The sequence below is a fragment of the Pimephales promelas genome, chromosome 11 (assembly GCF_988280905.1).
Source record: "Pimephales promelas chromosome 11, fPimPro1.hap1.1, whole genome shotgun sequence".
Lineage (NCBI taxonomy): Eukaryota > Metazoa > Chordata > Actinopteri > Cypriniformes > Leuciscidae > Pimephales > Pimephales promelas.
Genome location: NC_142779.1, coordinates 17,533,560 through 17,556,797, shown reverse-complemented (window position 1 = coordinate 17,556,797; position 23,238 = coordinate 17,533,560). Strand labels below are relative to the sequence as shown.

At 36.2% G+C, this 23,238-nt stretch overlaps 1 protein-coding gene across 1 annotated transcript; it reads right to left on the bottom strand.

The window, feature by feature from the left end:
• Positions 1–32: 32 nt before the first annotated feature.
• Positions 33–22,911, bottom strand: mnat1 (MNAT1 component of CDK activating kinase). The gene is made up of 8 exons (XM_039671979.2): positions 22,683–22,911; positions 17,784–17,936; positions 17,624–17,697; positions 17,436–17,539; positions 16,208–16,348; positions 15,811–15,942; positions 9,093–9,214; positions 33–434 (listed from the first exon to the last, which is right to left on the bottom strand). The coding sequence occupies exons 1-8, from the start codon at positions 22,769–22,771 to the stop codon at positions 320–322; spliced, it is 930 nt and encodes a 309-aa protein (XP_039527913.1). The 5' UTR covers positions 22,772–22,911; the 3' UTR covers positions 33–319.
• Positions 22,912–23,238: the final 327 nt, after the last annotated feature.

The window sequence follows — 23,238 nt, the reverse complement described above, 5'->3', positions numbered from 1 at the left end:
TGCATTTCTTTGAGACGATCACGCAACCAACATTGACACAAATAATTTGTGTTGTTTATTTAACTGAAGCAGCATTACAAAAATAACAAAACTGATCAACAAAAATATCTGTACACCTATTAAAGCTTGTTTATGGTTATGTCAACATAAACTTCATAGTATTCTGAACCTGGCCTTCTGGAGGGGCTGCATTCACAAAGTCCTTCACAGGAATCTTTCCCATGCATCCAAACACTCACAGAATTTCTCTGTGCTTGTGAGTGAGTCTTTAGGTAGACTGATGAACAGGTGGTGTGGAAGTGACTCTAGTTTTGTAAAATCACCGGGGGAAGAGGCCACTGAAAGCGTCCTGGATGGCACGATGGCAGGCCAGTCCTGATGTATAACCACCAGCCTGATCCTGAGGGGACGCTGTACGCACATGATTCAGATACCTGCACACAGAGAGGGCGATTAGCTATAACAGGGAAGGGTTTAACAGTAGTTTCCACAATAATGGCTTTGAGTATAATCTGGTTAATCCTCTAGAGGGAGCAGCTCTGTTGTTTTACATTCATGGATTTCACAAGGACAAGATAAAAAAATTTTTTTTAAATAAAATGTCAACTGTAGTTACTAGAATTATACTTCGTGTAAATTATGTAATATAATAAACACTACCATTAAAAGTGTGGGTCGGTAAGATCGTAAAATTTTTAAAGAAAATCTATTATGCTCACCCAGGCTGGATTTACAGTAAAAACAGTATTATTGTGAAATATTATAATTTAAATAAATGTTCATATTTAATAAATTTTAAAATGTAATTTATTCCTGTGACAGTTTATATATATATATATATATATATATATATAAATTTCCTTCTGAAATTATTCTAAAATGCTGATTTGTTGCTCAAGAAATATTTCTTATTATTATCAATGTTGAAAACAGTGCAGAAAAGAAAAGCTCAAAATAACAGGATTTATTTGAAGTAGAATTTTTTTTTAATTTACAGAATTGTAATTTTTGGGTGAACTTTCCCTTTAAGCCACAAAATATGTAAGAATGTAGTTGCTTTACATAACTAAAATATTAATATTACAATAGATCACATATTTAATTTCTTTATCCATATATTTTTCACCAAATCGACAACTGCCCGTTACCCACAAACCACAAAGGTATCAGAAACCTAATGCTTGTGGGTGAGACTCTGCGATCTCACACTAACCCAGCAGAACCCTCAAAACACTCCAGCAGCTGGAGTCCACAGCGGCCATTCATTATGAGAGAACTGAAAATTACATGTAAACTGATACTACAGTGAGAGGAAGAGAACGATGGAAAGAGATCGAGGGGGTCAGGTATCATCAGAAACACTTAAGCTCCTCTCAGCTTCACACGTTTTCTAAACAAACAGAGATTACTGAAGCGCTGGACCATGAGCTAATGCACACAGAATGCCTCTCCATCATTAATCCACAAACCACACGCATAATTCCACAAGTGAATCAGTCATCACATTTATCCGGATTCTTTCGCTTTTAGTTTTGCCCAAAGTACTTATATTTAAGACAATCATGTCAAGAAAGCATTGCTTAACAGAACAATAACAGAAAACTTAAGAACAACAAAATGGAAAGAAATGACATGCAACAAAAAATTATAAGAATTTTGGATCTTTACAAAGAAAAGAGAACAAAATGGTGTTTGAAACTAAAACATAACAAAGAGTCAACATGAAAGTCTTGACCTTCTGACAATGTTGTTTGTCCACCTCAGATTGATAAACTTAACACTATAAGGGCCATTTTAAATAATTGTGACAAACATTTTAGCAAAACTGTTAAAAACATGGGACAATACAGCAATAGAAAACAAGCAAACAAAAATGCATAACAGTAATAAAACAGTTAATAAATGCATCTAGCTTGTTTGCGACCAAATATTAAAAATCGTACACAACTGTTCAAAACTTCAAATGATTGTTTTTTAAAGACGCTTTTATATCCGTCAAGGCATTTTATTTTTATCACAAATACAATAAAACACAGCAATACTGTAAAATAGTATAGCCATTTAAAATCACTGTTTTCTATTTTAAGTTATACCATGGTTTGTCTGATACTCAATACTGATTGGCTGGAAGGTGTGCCACAAAACCGTTTAATGCACAGGTAGTCATAGTTTAATGTCCAGTCATTTTAATCACCATAATACATTATGTTTTTATTGGAGCACACACACGCATACATCACACGGGAGTTTGCACTGCGCACACATTTAATACTGAATCGCTACATTATATTATTTCTCAGTAACATTGATGGTTTTGAGGTAGTTAAATTCACAGCTTTATTGTTGGTAGGGAGAGATGCTGAATAGACGAAGATATTTCACACAAGCATCTCTTATCTCTCTCTCACTCACTAATTCAAATAAATGCTATAATACAGTCATTCAAATAAATGTAATTTTACGCATTACTTTATCTCTGTGTCCGATTCAAAGCAGGCAGAATGCTAGATCTAACAAAGAAAATAACCGCCATATTTCCCCTTCCGATTAAATATTAACCTGCAGACATCAATAACAGCTTTAAGTTGCCAATGCTGGCAAATAGCCATGGTATAAGCGGGATAATCCACGGCTAGCTGTGCATTAAATGATTTGGACATTGGGTGGTGCTTTGCCTTCATGTTGTCTTACATACGTCCTCTATCCCTTACATATTTAAAAATACAAATTATGAAAAACAACCAAAAAAACATCAATATTGAACACAGTTTGTCCAGCTTATTATTTTTGTGGAAACCTTTTTCAAAAGTATTTTGTAACAATGTAGAACTAAATAAATAAAAGTATTTTTTTTTTTTAACCTTACTGGTTCCACATTTTTAACAGCAGCTGTGTATTTGTTTGGTAATTAAAATAATTAATAATAATTCATATATTTGACATGAATGAAACAGTCACACCGAACAGAAGAAAAGTTTTAGAAGAAAATTGGAAGGTTGTTTGAGAAGTGACTAATGCGAGGGTTTGGACAATCACTAAAATCTTTGGGAGGATTTTACTGGCTGTCTGACGTAGGGATGAGCAACGATTAATCGCGATTAACCGCATCCAAAATAAAAGTTTGTGTTTACGTAATATATGTGTGTGTGGTGTGTATAATTATTTTGTATATATAAATACACCAACATGCATGTATATATTTAAGAAATATTTGCATGTATATACTATATATATATATATTTATACATAATTAATATTATGTATAAATGTAAATATTTGATATATTAAGAACATTTTTCTTAAATATATACATGCATGTGTTAGTATACAAAATAATTATACACACCACACACACATATATCATGTAAACACAAACTTTTATTTTGGATTAATCGTTGCCCATCCCTAGACTCAAGCTCTCTGATATATCCTTCATAAGACGGACATTTTGTCGACATTGCACATGTAGTCAAATGGATGATATCGGGATTGAAATGTTGACATGAGTGGAGACATAACAGTGTTTTTAGTAGTGATCACACACTGTGGAGATGATGATGGTGTGTGCACGTTCTGTCAGTGGGATCTGTGTTTTATGCCAGCCTTGAATACCTAATAGGTGTGTGTGTGTGTGTCAAAGTCTTTCCGAGTACAGGATTCAGCACAGAAATGTTCCCCTCAAAAAAAAAAACAAAAAAAAAAGGGAGGGAACTCTCAAGCAGCTGCTGTCCAATCTGTCATTTTAACAGGGTCAGTGTCACACACATTCCTCACAACAGATCTGGTTGCCCACACTGCTATGTCAGACACACATAAACCAAACTACAACTCATCCACAACACAAATATCCTCATCAGAGTTCAGAGAGCAAACTCATCTATGCAGGAGCCAGGAGTTGACCCGGGATCCTCCAGGGCATAATGCATCATTAAAACCTACTGGTCCAAAGGTACATTGCTGTTTACAAAGGCAGCGTGTGTCAGAAATCCATGAAGACACAAATCATGGTTTATGCTGAAAAGAGAATGAGGCTAATGAAAACACATGCTTAAGAGGTCATGTTTGTGAGCATTCCTTGCACAAAGGAAAAGCCACACCAATGGTGAAATGCAAAATTCACTCAAATCTGTGGATTGATTGAGAGACAGAGAAGAAAGAAAGAAGGTGAACAAGTTTAGTTAATCCACCCATTATCCATTATCTACCCTCAGGGTATGGTTTTAAAGTTTAACTCTTTCTTGCTACCTCAGAAAATGGATCCATTTGCAAGCCAAATTTACTCCTGAAGCCAAGGCCAGAATCTTTGTTTTAGGCTTGTTTGCATATGCAAATTTCAAATCAGGCTCTGCCTCAAAAAAATGCAGTTTCCAAAGAAAAAAAAACTTTCCGACCGAGAGACGGAGGGATGGATGGAAGACGTGTCTGCAGTCATTGACCCTTCTAACCCCACATTCTTACAGTAGGAACTAATTCACTTTAGAAATGGCAAGTATTTTATAAAACAGACGGTCTGGACAACCCACCACTTAATGTAAAGCATACTAAAAAACTAGGTAGGTTTATATGTCATGAACTAGATCTTCTAATAGAATAAAGACACTTAATGAATAATAACTATAAAAAATAATGTCTGATCAAAATGTATGCTTAATATTGTTACTAAGTAATACATTTTGAAAAGGTTTTAACTGTTTGAAATGACTATATTCACAATATCTCTTGTAGTTTATTAGTGAAATAAACACAAATCAACCAGATTTATGTTGAAAAACACAATAAAGCTACTGACCCTGTCCACACACGCTTCCTCTTTTGACCTGCTGATGGATTACTTCCTGTCTGGCACATGATGACTTCCTGTATGGCAAAGTGTGTTTCTATAGTCTAAACATTGGAATGGCGATGAAAGCATGTTTTTTCATTGCCTGAAAGAAATTTTACTGAGCATTTCTGAAACTCACCAATTCATTAGAATAAACTCTTCATTAAACTTGAAAATAATGTTATTTCAAAAGTTTAACAACACCCAAATAATATAAACACAGACAAGTTCTGTCCTGTCCAATAACTAATGTCTCTTAAACTTATTAGGTTATCCAAAACTCTGCAGACATGCCTCCAAACTCACCGGAGACATCACTCAACACCGACTGAAAATGTGTGTGTCCCGAGAGTGTTTGAATGGAAGATTACGGATCCATCAAAGGGGCCTTGTACAGCCAAACTTTGAAATGTATTTTTATGTAACATTGTAAGAGTAGAGGGGCATTGTTATTTCTCAAAACCTGGGGGGACAAACTATTCCTTTACTCATACAACACACATATACATAAAGGCGACTGACTGCACTTGAAAACTGTGTGTGTGGAGAAAAGGAAACTTCAACCCAATCACCTCCTTTCAAGACACACACACAGCTGTCTTTAATAAAACGCCCCACCCAATCTGTATTTATACAGGTACAGAACAGGGACGGACACATAGGACGGGGTTCGCCCCCGGGGGGAGGAGGAGGAAGTGAATACATACATGACCCTCCAAAAACACAAACCAGTCCAACATAAATCTCCAATAACTCGCTGTCAAAACACACTAAGACAAATAGCAAAAAACAATCTGTCTCTCTGTCAACCTCACACACACACAAACACTTCGAGAGTCTTGTCCGCTCTCGACTTCAAAAGCCTGAAGCTGGTCAAATTCTTTGATGCAAAAACAGAGATTTCAGAGCGACGGAGGAAAAAGAAACAAAGAGAGTGATCCACCCTATCGTCTCTTTTCATAACCCTCACTCTTTTTCTTCTCTTGTCTTCTGCCTTTCAGCTCAAACCACATCATAAGATGCAAATTCCAGTGTATCTATCTGTGTGTGAGTTCAATAGAAGTTAAGCTTTGTCAACAGCATCTGTGACAGAAACGCACTTAGAATGAAAGTCTGAGAGGCAACCGTTACATTTTTGCCCCATAGACTAAAAGCGCACACACAATAATTTTGTCCTCCAAAACAATTTATATAGTTCAGGTATAGGTGTAGTTCACCCAAAAAGCAAACATTCCGTCAATTTTCATGTTTGTGATCTATCCCTTTAATACTACACTAAAAAGGTCTGTAAAGAACCATAGGATTCTGGACTCAATTTAAAATTGTATGCCAAAAAGTTTATATATAAAATGTCTTAAATTACCGCATTATACTTTCATGTTTAACAGGTTATTTAAACTTTTTCTAGTGATACATTTAATTTAACTTAAATTAAATTTTTTTTTTAAATGTATTAATTAAAATTCAATCTCAATTCATAACATTGACTCCTAAGAGGCTCTATATATGAAGCAAGGATCTATAAAGAACCTTTTCTTCTAAGAGTGTAGTCATTAGTAGACTGATCAAATTCAAATTATTATCAAATTATAATTATTATCAAATTATTTATTATGGCATGGGTTTTCTTATGGGAGCAGATTTGTTGAGATTATTAAGAAATTATTATAGGGTATAACCAGTGGCGGCTGGTGAAAAATATTGGAGGGGGGGCTGAATAAGAGGGGGGTCTGGGGGTCCCCCCCCCAAAAAATTTTGAATTTAGTAGATGTGATTTCCTGCATTCTGGTGCATTTTAGGCCTAAGGCCCACTAGGGGGCCTTAGCAAACTTACATGGGTCAATAAGTCTTAAAATAATTTAGATTTAGTTATATTAACATAATCTTAACTTAACTCTGTTCATTATACCATCAATTACCATTCACTAGTTTTCAACAATATAAATGAAGAAAAAAATACTGTTTTGCCCTTACCTATAGCCTACCAATAAAATAACTTAAACCAGTCAATACCAATGGTCAAATAATAGAATAATAATAATAACAGTTTGACAGTTAATGATAATGAACAAGTTGCATGTTTATTATGCTCTGTGTGCTGACAGAAAAAGTGAAAACGCATAATATTGATAAATTATAATATAGTTAATACAAAAAATAATAGGTAATACAACAATCTAGTTTAATCAATCCCCAGCTGTAGACTACATATTTTTGACAAATTGACAATTGGATAATGGATAACAATGTGTTGATACTAGAGAAAGAGAGAGAGAAAAGGCTCTGAAAGAGAGGGTGGGACAAGGGTAACACCCAAGTATGAGAATAAAGTTGATTTTAACTAGTATGAAACACAGTAATCCAGCTCAGAACTTAAAAACATCAAAAACAAAGCAAACACACAGGTATTAATATTCCTATAACTATTTTAATATCAAATGTGTGTGAAACAGTGTTTATGTGTGTGTGAGTGAGTGAGTGACAGAGACAGACAGGTCAATTCCCACGACTTACTTTACATTATTTCCACTCGACGTCACTGGCGCTGCCATTCTGCTCTCATCTGAGGTAAAAATGTCCCGTGATGCGCGTGCACGGTGCACTCCCCTAATCTGATACTGTGGGCGATATTTTCAGCGCCCCTAAACCATAAAATTTGACGACGCTGATTGGCGAAATATAAACTTTTTTGCATAGCAACCGGGGAACCATTGGCTTAAATTCCAGCACTGTGGGGCTGAGCGAACTGGCGCCCTGAGAAGACAGCCTATTGGCTATACTACTACACCAACATGATAAAAGTAACGAAAGTGAATGCAAATATCATTCTGGTGAGTTCAAAACACTTTTCAAAGTAAAACCATTATTAGCATATAATTAACACAGATTATTTTTCGAAATGATAAATTTTAATATATATTAAAAAAACAGACAGACAGGTCGGAGGGAGGGCGGCGCCCCAGCGCCCTCTATGGGCGAGCCGCCCCTGGGTATAACCTAATATAATACCCTATAGGGTATAGTAAATATGAAATGAAAATCACAGCATTAATGCTGCCTATCACTAATATAGCTTCAAAGACAGTGTGGGTTTGAAAAGAGCGAGAGTGTGTCTTACAGAGAAAGTCAAACTTAAGTGAAGCGTGAAACTGCAAGCATTGCAAAAATGTCAGCAGACTTCCTGTTTATCCTGGGAGCAATGCACCATGGGAGATGTGGTTTATTTGTTTGAATAAGAGGTCATTTATCTCTGTCAAATGCATTCTCATGCATTCTCTCTGACAGAAAGGAGAGAGAAGGTACATAAAGAAAAAATAACCGTATCCATGAATAAAAAAATAAAAAAATGTAATTAAATGTAGTCTGTTCTTCATTGCCCAATAATTTACTAACATACAGATTTAATAATATAAAATAACATAAAGAATAATTGATGAAGAGCCTTTAAATTATTAAAAAATTATGCACACCCGAGGTGGGCATTATTTTCGAAAAATTCAGCAGACTGGAATCAATTATTCCGCGTATACTACAGTTACCACACCTCAAGACATAGTTTAGATGTTGTATTTCAAAACATTTGTCAAGTTTTTGTCCTTAAAATGCTCTTGTGTGCATGACTAATTTGACCTCCATTGCTAATTCCATCCAAAACATAATTTTAGAGCTAACGTAGGCTTGAGCCATTAATGGTAGACTTACACAGTTATTAGAGAGAGAGAGAGAGAGAGAGAGAGAGAGAGAGAGAGAGAGAGAGAGAGAGAGAGAGAGAGAGAGAGACGTTATTACCTCGCAAGTGAGAAATGTAATTTAGCTTTTAAGTTACAAATATAATATAATATAATAATAATATACTATAATATAATTATTAATTGAGTTAACGCAAACCCATTTTAACAGTGTCAATTTTTTAACCGCGCAATTACCACGCCGGCTAAAGAGTAACTAGTGTTACGTTTTGAGTGGATTGCGAGCGCAAGATGGCGAAATGAATGCCAATAAGATTCTGAATGGAAAGTTTACTTTTAAAAAGTTGCCAAATGGTTCCATTGACAAGACCAAAGTTATCTGTGTGTTTTGTAGTTGTGAACTGAGCTATCATCGCAGCACGTCAAGTCTGAAATACCACTTAATGGCCAAGCACACAGCTGATGCGAATTCTCCGCAATTGCGAGTTAACTATGACAATAAAGCGATTAATCACAATTAAATATTTTAATCATTTGACAGCACAAAATATAATATATTACAAAATGCAAGTGATTCTTACCCTTGTCTGCCCAACTGATCCAGTTCTGGAACGGGTGGCCCGTATGTGTCTATGTACACGGGCTGATAGACGTACAACACCTCCTCCACACGTGACACGGATGCCAAAGACACGGTCTGACCCTAAAGGAAAGATACAGATAGAAAAACAACTATTTTAGCACGACAGATTTTGCCATTTAAAATGTTCATTTTAAAATGTTTTGTAATAAAAACAAAATTTTAAATAGATGCACTCCAAAACCCCACCCTCCAACCCGAACACATGCATTGACTGACAAGCAGAGATCACTTCTGATAGGCTAAAAAGGCATGGGCTGCTCCCTTCACACTTGTTTTACAGGGCCATAACAGAGACAAGTGTGATTTCTGATGACAACTATCTAGGAAGTAGGTACATTTTATGCATAGTAATTTTTTTAAATGCTTAAAATGTTCCATTCAAAATATATTACTTTTTGTTACATTTTCTGATACCTAACTTTTTATCTTACTCTATGTATTTCAGATTATAGTTTTACTTACTACCATTTGAGTTGAGAGTATTTAACTCTCATTTCATGTAGATGACCTCATTTAAACAAAACTAACAGACATTTTGTCTAAGATGAAGTCGCACACATAAATGCATTAGCTCCAACAAACACACATCCCTCTATGGATCCAGATCCAAGCAGGGGATCTAAAGATGTATGACAACATCACTCACTGCCAACACACACACACACACACACGGGAGACTGAACTTGCTGGAGACAGACAGAAACCACAGCAAGGAGGGAGTGTGAGTGTGGAGGGAATTTCCATGGGAGAGCTTCTCTTTATTTTGGCCTGAAAGTACTGCATGCATTTAAACAGCAACAAAACAGCAAAGTAAAATAAAGGAAGACATAACAAAGAGAAAAAAAATAAAGAAAAAGAGCGCAAAACAGAGATACAAATAAATGGAGGGAGAAAATGAACAATAGAGAGGGGACTTCTCTTACGAAAGGTTATCTCGTATTGCGTAAGTTTAGTTTACACTACGGGTAAAGTTGACACTTTTCTTGAAATATTGAAGTTAAAAATCATCCTTAATTTTGCATTCTTTGTCAACGCAGTGCTCATTGGCTGCTCCGTGGCAACTGCAGCAGCCTACCAATGGGCCTGGCGTGATGTCACGCCCAATGGTGGCACTTCGCGCCCACTACACACCACAGCCCGCCAAAGTGGGTGTGGATTAGCGTATAAAAGTATGGCTCGGAGGCTGCTTCCCTGGTTCCCTCATTTTCATCTCTTCACCGAAGCTCTTCACATTTAATGCTCTTTGTGAGCATTTAATATATATATATATATATATATTTAGTTAGGTTTAGTCACGGATATTTTGTTAGGTTTAGGTTTAGTTAAGTTTTTAGAAACTAATAAAAAAAAAATTATACTTTTATTCAGCAAGGACATAACAACCAAAAGTGACATTTATAATATTACAAAAGATTTCCATTTCAAATAAATACTGTTTTTGTTTTACCTTTCTATTCATCAGAGAATCCTGAAAAAAAAATCAGCACAATGATTTCTGAAGGACCATGTGACACTAAAGACTGGGATATAAATCACGGGAATAAATTACATTTTAAAATATATATTAAAATAGAAAAAAAAAACAGTACATTTAAATTGTAATAATATCTTACAGTATTACTGTTTTTACTGTATTTTTAATCAATAAATGCAACCATGGTGAATATAACAAAATCAGTTCCAATTTACTCACTCACATCTCACACAATCTTGAGATTTTCATGTCAACACATACACACAGACATATATCCCATCACAGATTACCCTGTCAACAGCCTGATACCAGTGGAAAACTCTTCAGAAATCTGACACACACATCACAGTAAACCACTACTGCATACACCCACTCAAAAATCTTTAAACATCTGCACTCAACATTAATTTGAGGTGTAGTGTGTGTGTTTATATAAAGAAATGCTGCTGATGCTGTGCATGTTGAGTGACTATAGATATATATATATATTCCCTCCCCAGCGCCTCTAAAACAGAGCTGCTGGCTCGATCCATCTTCATTACTGTGAGGGGGTGGAGAGGGAAGGAAATCCCTGAGCTGAAACACCCCTCCAGTTGTCTGTGCATTCAGAGTTTCACTCCGAGCAGTTACACGCTGTTTAACGGGGCCTTGTGTTCAAATCAATCATATATCTGCAGCATTTCGACATTCAGTGCCGTCCAGCGTTTTAACCTCACCCCTGGCTGGGCAGTTAATCAGTCCGTATGTTTAACATTAACACACAATAAACATAATTTTACGAGGTGGACTTGAATTTTACATTATTAAAATAAACTATCTTCCCTGGTTCTGCATTCTAGACTTCTGTCTTGGGAGGCTCAGAACATTTTGACTGGCACAGGAAAGGCAATACGATGCAATGGCTCATTTGATCGTTCATTCTGTGGGTGTGATAATTTTCTTCACCAAACCAACAAATACGGGTTATTACTTCTGACTCTGAGGTGTGTTTGTCTTGCTTCTTGCCAACATTCAACTACAAGTATCAACCAGAATGTGTGGATTTGGAAAATTCTGTTATAAACCATTCCATCTCAATATTTATTGTGGGAAGAAAACCAAAAGAAGGCTCGGTTTCCAAAACAGATAAATAATCTTAAACTATAAACAATTCTGTAGTTTTTTATTAAAAAACATATATATAATTCATGTTTCTTGCATTAAAACAGTCAGAATTTAGTATTACTGACCATAATTAAAATCGAATAAAAATAAAAAATAAAAAGTTTTTGTTACTGTACCTTTAAGACTTGAATTGACATCATCTTGTACTCTCGCAGTACACAATTTCGGACAAAGAGCAGTCCAAGTTGATAATCAGAATAAAGTTTAGTTTACTTTGGAGCTTATTTTGGACAATGACTGAAATTGTAATTAATTTTAATGTAACTTTTGGGGGGAATAAAAAAGAAATGCATAACTGAGTGTAAATACAAGATCCTGTGAGCTTCGGCGATGCGAGTGTGTGCATGTTTACTTCCGCACATACTGATCTGATTTTAGGACGTTTGAATTTCCTGTAAGGAGAAACTTATCTGTGAAACTTGGCTAGATATAATGAATGTTTTTAAAATGAAAGAGATGATGTTGGTCTAAGAGAAACAACAACAACAAAAACATTCTTATATTATTGTGTACTGTGCGGTAATTCATTTAAATACACAGAGATGATCTTTTTATTCTTTCTCCTGTTAATTCTGCGGTTCAGGCTCAGCGGTTAGGAAAATCCACAGGGATCTCTAAATACAAAACACTTAAGTATGTGTGTAATATACATTTCCTGATTTTGTTCCGACTGCTGAGGGAATAAGTGGCGCAAAACTGCCTTCTCTTTCTGCGTGGAACAACATCACTATTTGCTATTGTCAACCGAAGTTAGTCCGATCCTCATTAGAGATATAAATAAGCATGATAATTCGATGTGGACCAAGCATATGGTTTAGTAACTTTATTTAGTAACATTATTATTGCTAACTTTTTGTATATTTATTATTTAATTAAATGATTATAGGTTTGCATTTAATGTTCAGAGTTTGTATTGCCAATGTAATTGTAATGCAAGTAAGAAAATTATATAATAACGAACGTTTACATTTTGATTTCAAGTTTAGAGTTAGATTGTTTAAATAGCTTATTAATAATTTATTAATTCATCTTGTCCACCCCTTTGGATGTTTTGTGAGGTTGAGAAACACTGCTTTAAATCTAAACTATACAGTATACTAAACCTCCCCAAACAAAGATTGTCCACAAAAGTAGTTTTCACAAAGCCTCATAAAACAATGCGTTCTGGACAAATTTCTGATAAGGTTTTTTTTATGGTTAAATTGAGAGGAATGTGAGAGAACAGCTAAAGGTTTCTGTTTCACATGGGGATCAAGCCGGGAGAGAGCATCGGGACTCTGACTATGCAAGTCTTCAGGACGCTCCAAGGTCAACAAATATAAACTGTCTATCAGCACCTCTGCTGACCTTCACACACACACACATACACCTCAGATCAGCACATTTTAAAATGATCACACACTCACACTGCTCTGCATGGGACAAAAGCACACACACTGTACATTAACACTCACAAATACAACAAAATGTACTCGTAAATTCGTAATCACATGATCTGAAATATCTTGTCCTATTCACAGCTAAATAACCATCAGGCACTGAGAAAGTGTCCTGAATGTACCGTGTAACACTAGTGAACGCACATACAGGTTCAATGGGGATAAAGTGAGCTTTGTGGACCCTCCAGCTGGCATTAACTGAGCTCAAGTAACAAGTGTGAGAGCCAATGCACTCTCTATGCCCTGTAACACGCACTATTTTGATCTCAAAGCCTGCTGGCTCTCGCTCCACATGTATGCGGTGTATGAATATGCCTGTAAAAAGTCAGACGGACGCACACATTGCTTAACTGCACAGCTCAGAAACATCTGTGTGTTAAATATAACTGTATAAGCGTGCCTCCTGCTTTGTTGTGTAAAGCCATCTAAAGCTGACAAACAGTTTTTTGCCAGTACTGTCCTCCCTGTACTAAAATCCATGCCAACATACACACCAGTCATCTCTTCATGCCAACCACAAGACGCATTTGTGGAAACATATGCACTTGGATAAACAAACGCACACACAATTGTGCGCGGTGTTTCTGTTTTTTCTCTCAAACGGCAGTTTTTAAGATGTATTGCTCCCCCTCCTCCAAGTTTGCATACACATTCATGACATGTTGGTTCAGGTCTGTGTCCTTTGCAGTGACCGCTAAAGGGATTTTTTTTTTAAAGAACAAACCTGTTTTACCTGCTTTACAACATAGATGCACCACAAAATGATATAAACACACACACACTCCCACGTCATACTCAAACACTGGCTAATATAAACATGTTGGTGTGTCTGTGTGGAAGCTAGAGCACATGTATAATGTGATGAATATTACACAGGTAACAGTGCATGTTATGCTACATTAGATGTTTATAAACAAATGAATAGCGTTTAGGATGTAAATTTAACAATTACAGTGGGGCCAAAAGTATTTAGTCAGTTCTCCTACTGTAGAGTTCTCCTACTTAGAATGTAATTTTCATCATAGGTACACTTCAACTATGAGAGACAAAATGAGAAAAAAAACATTCAGGAAATCACATTGTAGGATTTTCTTTTCATTTAAGAATTTGTTTGTAAATTATGGCGGAAAATAAGTATTTGGTCAATAAAAAAAGTTCAACTTTTGTTAAACAGACTTTCTCCACAAATTTTCTATGGGGTTAAGGTCTGGAGACTGGCTAGGCCACTCCAGGACCTTGAAATGCTTTTTACGGAGCCACTCCTTTGTTGCCCGGGCGGTGTGTTTGGGATCATTGTCATGCTGGAAGACCCAGCCCCGTTTCATCTTCAAGGCTCTCACTGATGGAAGGAGGTTTTGGCTTAAAATCACCACGATACATGGCCCCGTTCATGTCCCCTTTGCAGAAAAACAGCCCCAAAGCATGATGTTTCCTCCCCCATGCTTCACAGTAGGTATGGTGTTCTTGGGATACGACTCTGCATTCTTCTTCCTCCAAACACGACGAGTTGAGGTTTTACCTCAACCAAAAAGTTCTATTTTGACCACATGATATTCTCCCAATCCTCTTCTGGATCATCCATATACTTTTTGGAAAACATCAGACGGGCCTGGACATGTACTGGTTTAAGCAGGGGGACACGCCTGGCACTGCAGGATTTGAGTCCCTCTCGGTGTAGTGTGTTACTGATGGTAGCCTTTGTTACTTTGGTCCCAGCTCTCTGCAGGTCATTCATCAGGTCCCTCTGTGTAGTTCGGGGATTTTTGCTCATGTTCTCATGATTATTTTGACCCCAGGATGAGATCTTGCGTGGAGCCCCAGATCGAGGGAGATTATCAGTGGACTTGTATGTCTTCCATTTTCTTACAATTGCACCCACAGCTTATTTTTTCACTCTTCCTAGCCTGGTGCAGGTCTACAATTTTCTTTCTGGTGTCCTTCGACAGCTCTTTGGTCTTGGCCATGGTTGAGTTTGGAGTGTGACTGTTTGAGGCTGTGGATAGGTGTCTTTTATACAGATAAGGGGTTCAAACAGGTGCCAATAATACAGGTAAAGACTAATGAGTAAAGGACAGAAGAGCTTCTTAAAGAAGAAGTTACAGGTCTGTGAGAAATCTTGCTGGTTTGTGGGTGACCAAATATATATTTTTCACCATAATTTACAAATAAATTCTTTAAAAATCCTACAATGTGATTTCCTGGATTTTTTTTTTCTCATTTTGTATCTGATACAATGCATCTTGCAGACCTCTCTCATCATTCTAAGTAGGAGAACTTGCACAATCAGTGGCTGACTAAATATTTTTTGGCCCCACAGTATATAAATAAATTATATATATAACATAAGTTCTTTATGAATACATATTTTTATTATATTTAAGAATGGCTATTTTTTATATTTCTTATATTTAATAATATAATAAATATATGTATTACATTTAATAATGACAAATAATAAGCCTTCATTTGGTGGCTTTTCTCATCAAATCCTAGGATTCATTTGATTAATCATTAATACATTTGATTAAATATGTAATCCAATGACAGTATGTGTGCAGGTATGTGTGTTGTTTCCTCACAATCATTATTCCAGTGGAGAAGATGTTTGTTGGTTTGACGTTTTGTTTCTGTTTTTCTATCTGGCTCTCCAGTTGGGCGGCTCGATCTTTATGTTGGGCCAAAAGCACAGCCGCAGGTAACTTGGAGCTCTCCTGCAAACACAAACACAACATTCAAGAAATGGTTTTCTTTTAAACTTGACACTTCAATTGATAGTAAAGAAGGGATAGTGGTGGGAAGGAGGGGCACATGTCTTGTCAACCTGTCACACGTGAGATCACAGTAATAGCAAATTACACAGCGATCTGATCGGACAAAATCAAGTCCCGCCCTACATTTTTTCTTGTTCAACAAGCCGTTTCAGTCAAATATATGTCACTTCTGTTTCATGCCAACTTTAAAGTTTGTACTGTGTACCAGTTTATCCAGCAGGGCCTGTTTGTTTTTCCTCTTGGCCTGTAGTTGTCTCTGTTCCTCCTGCAGGGTCTCCAGTCTCCTCTGCTCTGAATCCTGCTGCTCCAGTAACAACAGCTCTTCTAACTCCTCCTGCTCACGTGTCTAACAAACAGACAATAATACATTATGGGATCAAATGGAATAAAGTCAAAGTCAAATTTATTGTCATTTTTAGTGCATTGCATGGTAATTGTTAAAAACGAAACACAATTCCTTCAGTGAACAACTGTAAGACATTCATGAAGACTAAGAAAAGAAAACAGATGATAATCGCTCAATAAAGTCTCAACTCTATCTGGAGCCATGGTGGGTGTAATTCATTACTAAGTTATCTTATTACCTTTCCCTTGAAAAAAGTAAAGCAATGTACTTCTCTTAATTTTCTGTTTAATTTAATTAGTTACTTCTGCTGTAATTGCATTAAATACTGTATCGTCTATACAACAATTCTATATCAAACAACTAAAACAACATGTTAAAATTTATGTTTTGAATGTAACTTCTCCCTTTACACACTTTGGTCAGTTCAAGAATAATTAATGCAATTACATATTGTTTATTTGAAATAATAAAAAATGCAGTTTCGTGTCTATCTTTGTTTTGTTCAACTGATGGAGATTGATATGGGATTTAGAGAGTTATTAGTAATAAGTAATCCAATAGCGGCAGAAAATTTTAGTTTGCAGCCAGGGTGGTCTAGCAACTCTCCGTTGGCTTTCGAGATGGAAAAAAACGAACTCTAGTCAGGCCAATCAAACGTAAGTCATTCTTAAAAAAACGAAGATGTGTTTGCAGTTTTGCTGACTAGATATGGCAAAAGTTTCATCTATCAACTAGCTTCGCTGGTGGGAAAACACTCTGGTTGGTTGTAGCACTATCATTGCGTGCAGAGGGAATTTGAAAGACATCCGTTTATCCCGCCCCTCGGATTGAGCCCTGCCAATAGTGAGTTCCCAGACTCAACATCTTGATGTGGGTCTGACTTGCCAGGCTAGTAATCCAATACTTTTTAGACAGAGTAATTAGTACAGTTATCTAATTACACAGTTGAAGATGTAATTTTTAGCTAGTACTTTATAAGAGTAACAACACTCATCTGGAGCAGAAGATATTCTCATTTCTGCTATAATCGATTTCGGTTTAAAAGAGGTTCTCGCTTGTGAAATCAGAACCATGCACACACACTCACCAGCTTGGCTTTGTTTTTCTGTATCACGTCTCTGTTATCTCGCTGGTACTGCTCCATTATCTGCTTGGTACTTTCAACATCTACGTTATTAGTCAGGTTAAACACTGGACAGACACACAAGGAAATACATTTTAAAAAACAATGTATCACATATATGTCATTTGTTTAGTCATATTCCCATATCTCACCAATGTCCTCCACCTGCTCCAGGTAGTCATTATATTCTTTCAGAGTGGAAAAATCAAATTCCCTCTTATTGTAACTGAAAGAAACCAAAGACACGTCATTATTAAAACAGTATAATTAGTCATTAAGAAAACCTAAGTGGATCCGTGCAGAGACACATACATTTTGAGAACCTTCTTGCGGATCTCCACCTCTTTGTCGATGGCTGGATCTTCGAAAAGCTGCACGCGGAAATTACTCTTTCTGAGAGGAGTGTTACACTGCACACAGTTACCTGAGCCACGGACAAACAGCATGTCCACACAGCTCTCACACCTGAAAAACACACACAAATTTTACTCACACTGGCAGAAGGTCTGCTGAAAGAGAGTCAAAATAAACAGAAATGAAATGTGAAATCTGCTGGAAAAACCTTCAGAAGCGATTCCACACAAACACACATTTCAATCATCTCACTGCTTTCAGAGAGTGAAATTTGGCCATATTTCCAAAAGGAACCATAAATTCGACTAATGGATAAAACAGGCCTGATATTTGTGTGGGTGGTGGTCTTATTCAATCATAATAGAGTGATGATGGGATGGGTTTGAGGCAAAGCAGACATACACATTAGGGGCTGACAAAGTACAGAGTGTCTTAGAAACCAATGTTACTTCTTGCCCAGAATTTATGCATATAACTAATGCTGAGTTTCAAGTAGATTTCCTAAATATTTAGTAAACAAATTTCCCACTCAGCAGTTTAACTTTCCTTTTCATTCCCCCTTCTCTTTCTGTCAGCTTTCAAAATAATTTGCTCTTTGAAAATCTGATTTGTGCCAGACAAAAAAATTACAGGGAGTGTATATAACACAATGGACAAACTGTCTGCAATCGATCTTTGCTGGTGAACAGAAAATTATAGAGGGGAAATTAAATAGAAAGAAATGTTCAAAAAATATAACATTCATTTAAAAATATGTTTTGATAAAAAAAATACCATGCAAAAGTTGGAGATTAATAATTATTTATGAATTTAATTATTTTTTTATTTAGCAAGGATGCAAAAAAGTAAACAAAAGTAATATTGACCTGCTTTACAAAAAACCATATTTCAAATAACTTTTGAACTGTCTATTGATCAAAGAATTCCACAAAACTAAAAAGCAGCATTGATAATAAAAATTAAAGTTTCTTGAGCATCAAATCAGAATATAAAAACGATATCAGAAGGTGGAGGATCATGTGAAACTGAAAATTGAAGTAATGGCTGATGATAATTCAGCTTTTCCAACACAGGAGTAACATTTTAAAATAGGCTAAACTAAATTATTAATTCCTGGACAAAAATGACCAGCCTTCTAAAAATGGCTTGTAAATCACGTATGCAATATTATCATTAAATATTGGATTAAATCTTGTTTTCTTTCAACTAGGACAGTTTTTTGTATTTCTTTTTGGAACTGATTGATCGTATGCCTCATTCATCTAAGATTATGCCATTTTTGAGTGAAAAAAATGTAGATAATTGTGTCAATATTCAACAAAATTTGCACTGTTTATCACACTGGTGTGCTTTAATGTTTAACCAGGAAGTTTGTTTTAAAATGTCTTTATTTTGTACAAAATAGAATAAAGTTACACTTGTGGTGTTCACAGTCAAAAATGACTATTGCTTATAAATCTCTCATCCTAATATTATCACCAAATATACTGATTCACTATTTCGTCTGCCCATTCAGCCTTCAGGAGGCTCGAACCCAAGGCTTGGCTTGAGCTCCGAGTGAAACCCCCTATGATGGAATTGCGCATAAAAGGGATAGAGATCATTTACTAGAGGAGAAGGGGAGGAAGAATTTGTCAATGAGATGACGTGGTGTCTACTGTGTAATGATTGACAGGACTGAATGTTTAGGCTCCTACCGAACCTGCGCATTGAACTTCATTCAAATCTTTTTGTCAACTTAAATAGTTTTCTTTCAATTAGAAGAGGTTTGATTTTAGGACTGAGCAAAAACTGTAAGTTTGAGTCCCATGCGATAACATTAACATTTGCGGAAAAAAATAACATCCTCAGAACAAAATGAGTGACCCAAACACAACATAATGTTTAAATTGTAATAATAATATTTCATAATATTACTCTTTTTGATTAAATAATTGCAGCCTTGGTAAGTATAAGAGACTTAAAAATAAAAACATTTAAATCTTACACACCTTTTTGATACATGAAATGGGATCAAAACACATTACAGACCTGAATATGTGAAACCTACATGAGCAGTAAACCTCAAAGTGTCAGGAATGTGTGTATTAACCATTGCATCATGCAACACCATGGCTCAGCTGATGTCTGCCCTAAGGCCCTGGGTTTTCCCTGAAGAATCTCTATTATTTACTTCCAAATTAATTTAGAGGGTATAGACTCTATACTTCTCCCTGACCCATTACCTGAATAAGGTGGGCATGTGAGAGAGTGAACTGGCTCAAAAAGCCTGCAAAACAGTAAGAACACAGACTTTCATGTGAATAAATGCTAGACATTCCCTGCTCGTTCCTCCTCTCCCGATCCGTGTTTGTCAGCATGTTGAGAGGTTACTAAACTCCTCTAACTCAGCACAACTAACCCCATCACGCACACATAAAATCTGCCAACCATTGCATTTCTCACACACACACACAAGCTACCTGTGTCCCTCTCATCAACTATCTCTCACACACACCTACCTGTGCCCTTCCCTCTTCACTGCAGCAGGCCAGAAGGACACACTCAGGATCAGCTAAAGAGTCACAAACACGTGTTTCTTTAAAGGAGTAGTTCACTTGTAAAAAAAACTTTTGCTGATAATTTACTCACACCCATTTCATCCAAGATGTCCACGTCTTTCTCTCTTCAGTCGAAAAGAAATTAAGGTTTTTGATGAAAACATTTCAGGATTTTCTCCATATAATGGACTTCATTGGGAACCAAACGGCTAAAGGACCAAATTAGAGTTTCAGTGCAGCTTCAACGGGCTTTAAAGACACCAGACGATTAATATGTGAGCGAGAATACCCTTTAAACATGGCAAATATCTAAAGTACTTTATGAAAAGAACTTTGTCAGAAAGCATTTTTTTCTTAATGCTTCATTTCGAGCAACACTCTCCTGTTCAAAATGAACGAATCATTGAATCAAACGAATCATTTGACATTGGAACCGGAAGTACTAAAATGCGCTTCCGCATTTTGGTCCACAAAGTGATGTCATGCACCACTCTATAACTAATGCACATGGCTTGCCAATAAAAACTGAAGAGTTGACTCTCAGTGAAATAGTTATACTCTTCACTACTTCTAAACGTTAGTTCACTATGTGATGACACACATGCAAACTGATCCATTTAGTTATCAAAATCGTATCAATAATTATGTTTCAAAGCATGAATGAAATTTTTACATCCGTGATGTGTTACTACATTTTGCAGACAATGCAAGTTGTGACAATTGCACTTATATTAGTCAGACAATGGTAAGACTGTTTGAAAAAAATGACTGACCGTGAAAAACTGTAAGAGAGTTTATTATCTCTCTTAACCCCAACGGGTCAAAAGTTGAAATAGTTGAAGAAACACCAGTATTAATATCTTCTTCCACTCTCTCAACTGCATTTAATCATATTAGGTACAGTCATTATGTTCTGTATAGAGGTAAACTCTCATGAAATGAGCAGGGGAGTGTGTGCTGGACTGTCTCCAGCAGTGTGTCATCAGTGTGTAATATATTCATACAGTCTCTGAGTCCAAGGTCAGCAGCAGTCCACTGTGAATCCTTACAAGTCAAGGACACCCACAGCACAAGGAGCCACATGTCTTCAGACACACATCACCCATGAGATCCACACACTACTCCCTTTCTGTTCAGTTGTCTGTGGCTGAATGACTACTCCCATGATCCAAATGGCTAGTTTGATCTATTTTGTTGTCTGTATTATTTAATGTGAGCATGAAATGCATACCCAGATAGAACAAGTTTATTTGATGTGATGTTTACATTTGGAAGACGTATTTTTAAGAGCGTTTGCTCATCTGCAATACGTCTTTAGGACGTTTCCTGTCAGATGTCAAATAGATGTTGAAAAGATGTCAGTTTTACATGCATTCTAAATCATTACATAAAGATTATCTAAAAGACGTGGATTTTTTTTTAATAATGAATAGGCCTACTGCAATATTCCATAAAACAAGAATGGTCCATTTTGGTTTCCTGGTGACTTCAACACATTTTTCATGAAAACTATTCTCGCAAAAATACCATAGTTGCTACTTATTGTTAAGACTATTGTTAAGAAACTGTGCGTTTTTATACTATATCTATGATCATGCACATCAAAATAGTATAACACACTATACTATTTGAAGGACATTGTATGTTAAATTATTATGGTTTTAGTAGAAGCATTAAAGTCCCCGTGAACCGGAAGTTGCAAACGATTTTTCTCCAGTGCTGTGACGTATTTCCAAGTGAAACGGAATATTGAACAGAGGGCAGGGTTTTACTCTAGCGCTCCTCCTCTCCATCTCTCGCTCATAGCAAACTAACGGTTTGAGGGGAGTGGTTAAGCGTTTCCCCACCCAAGCTGTGAAACCTACGTCATCAGAAAAAGAAACCGTTCCAGACCGGAAGTAACTTTTCAGATTTTGATGAAAGATTACCAAGGTAAAACATTTTTTAAATATATTTTTACTTGCACGGATTAATTGTTCACCACAAGACTAGTAATATGCGCTAACAAAGTAAATAGGTTCAATTTTGATTTCACGGGGACTTTAACCGTTTAATGGTTTAAAACCATGGACACTTTTTTTGCAGGAGTGCCTCGCAAACAGATGAGCAACATACGTTAGAAGTCGTAAAAACATCGGTTTAACCTTACTGCACTCACAGCTTGACATACTGCCCTGGTTAACTTAGAGCACATACACAAGCAAAAACGAACCAGATGCAAATAATAATACTAAGAAAAGATTCACTTCTGGATATATGAAGGTTTAAGATCTGTACAGGTTAAAGTAGAAATCTGACAGCAGGTAACGTTACTTACAGCGTGTGTCCACACACATTGACCATCAGCTTCAGAGATGGATTTCTGTATTTAGTCGTCTTGCACCTCGGGCATCCCTGATCATCCATTGCTATTATTATTATTATTATTACTTCTTAGAGTACGTTAGAAAAATAAAATAAAAAGTAAATAACAGCAATCGACACACTCTGCAGCTCACAACAGAGCGCACAACTGTGTTACATTCAAATTCGTCCTGAATGAAACATGTACGTGTAAGTATCCCGTTCCTATTCAAACATTGCTCAAGTTTGATCTCTGTCCAGCGCTGAGTTTTTCAACCATAGACTATAATCGTAGATAGATAGATAGATAGATAGATAGATAGATAGATAGATAGATAGATAGATAGATAGATAGATAGATAGATAGATAGATAGATAGATAGATAGATAGATAGATAGATAGATAGATAGATAGATAGATAGATAGATAGATAGATAGATAGATAGATAGATAGATAGATAGATAGATAGATAGATAGGTGGGTGGGTGGGTGGGTGGATGGATGGATGGATGGATGGATGGATGGATG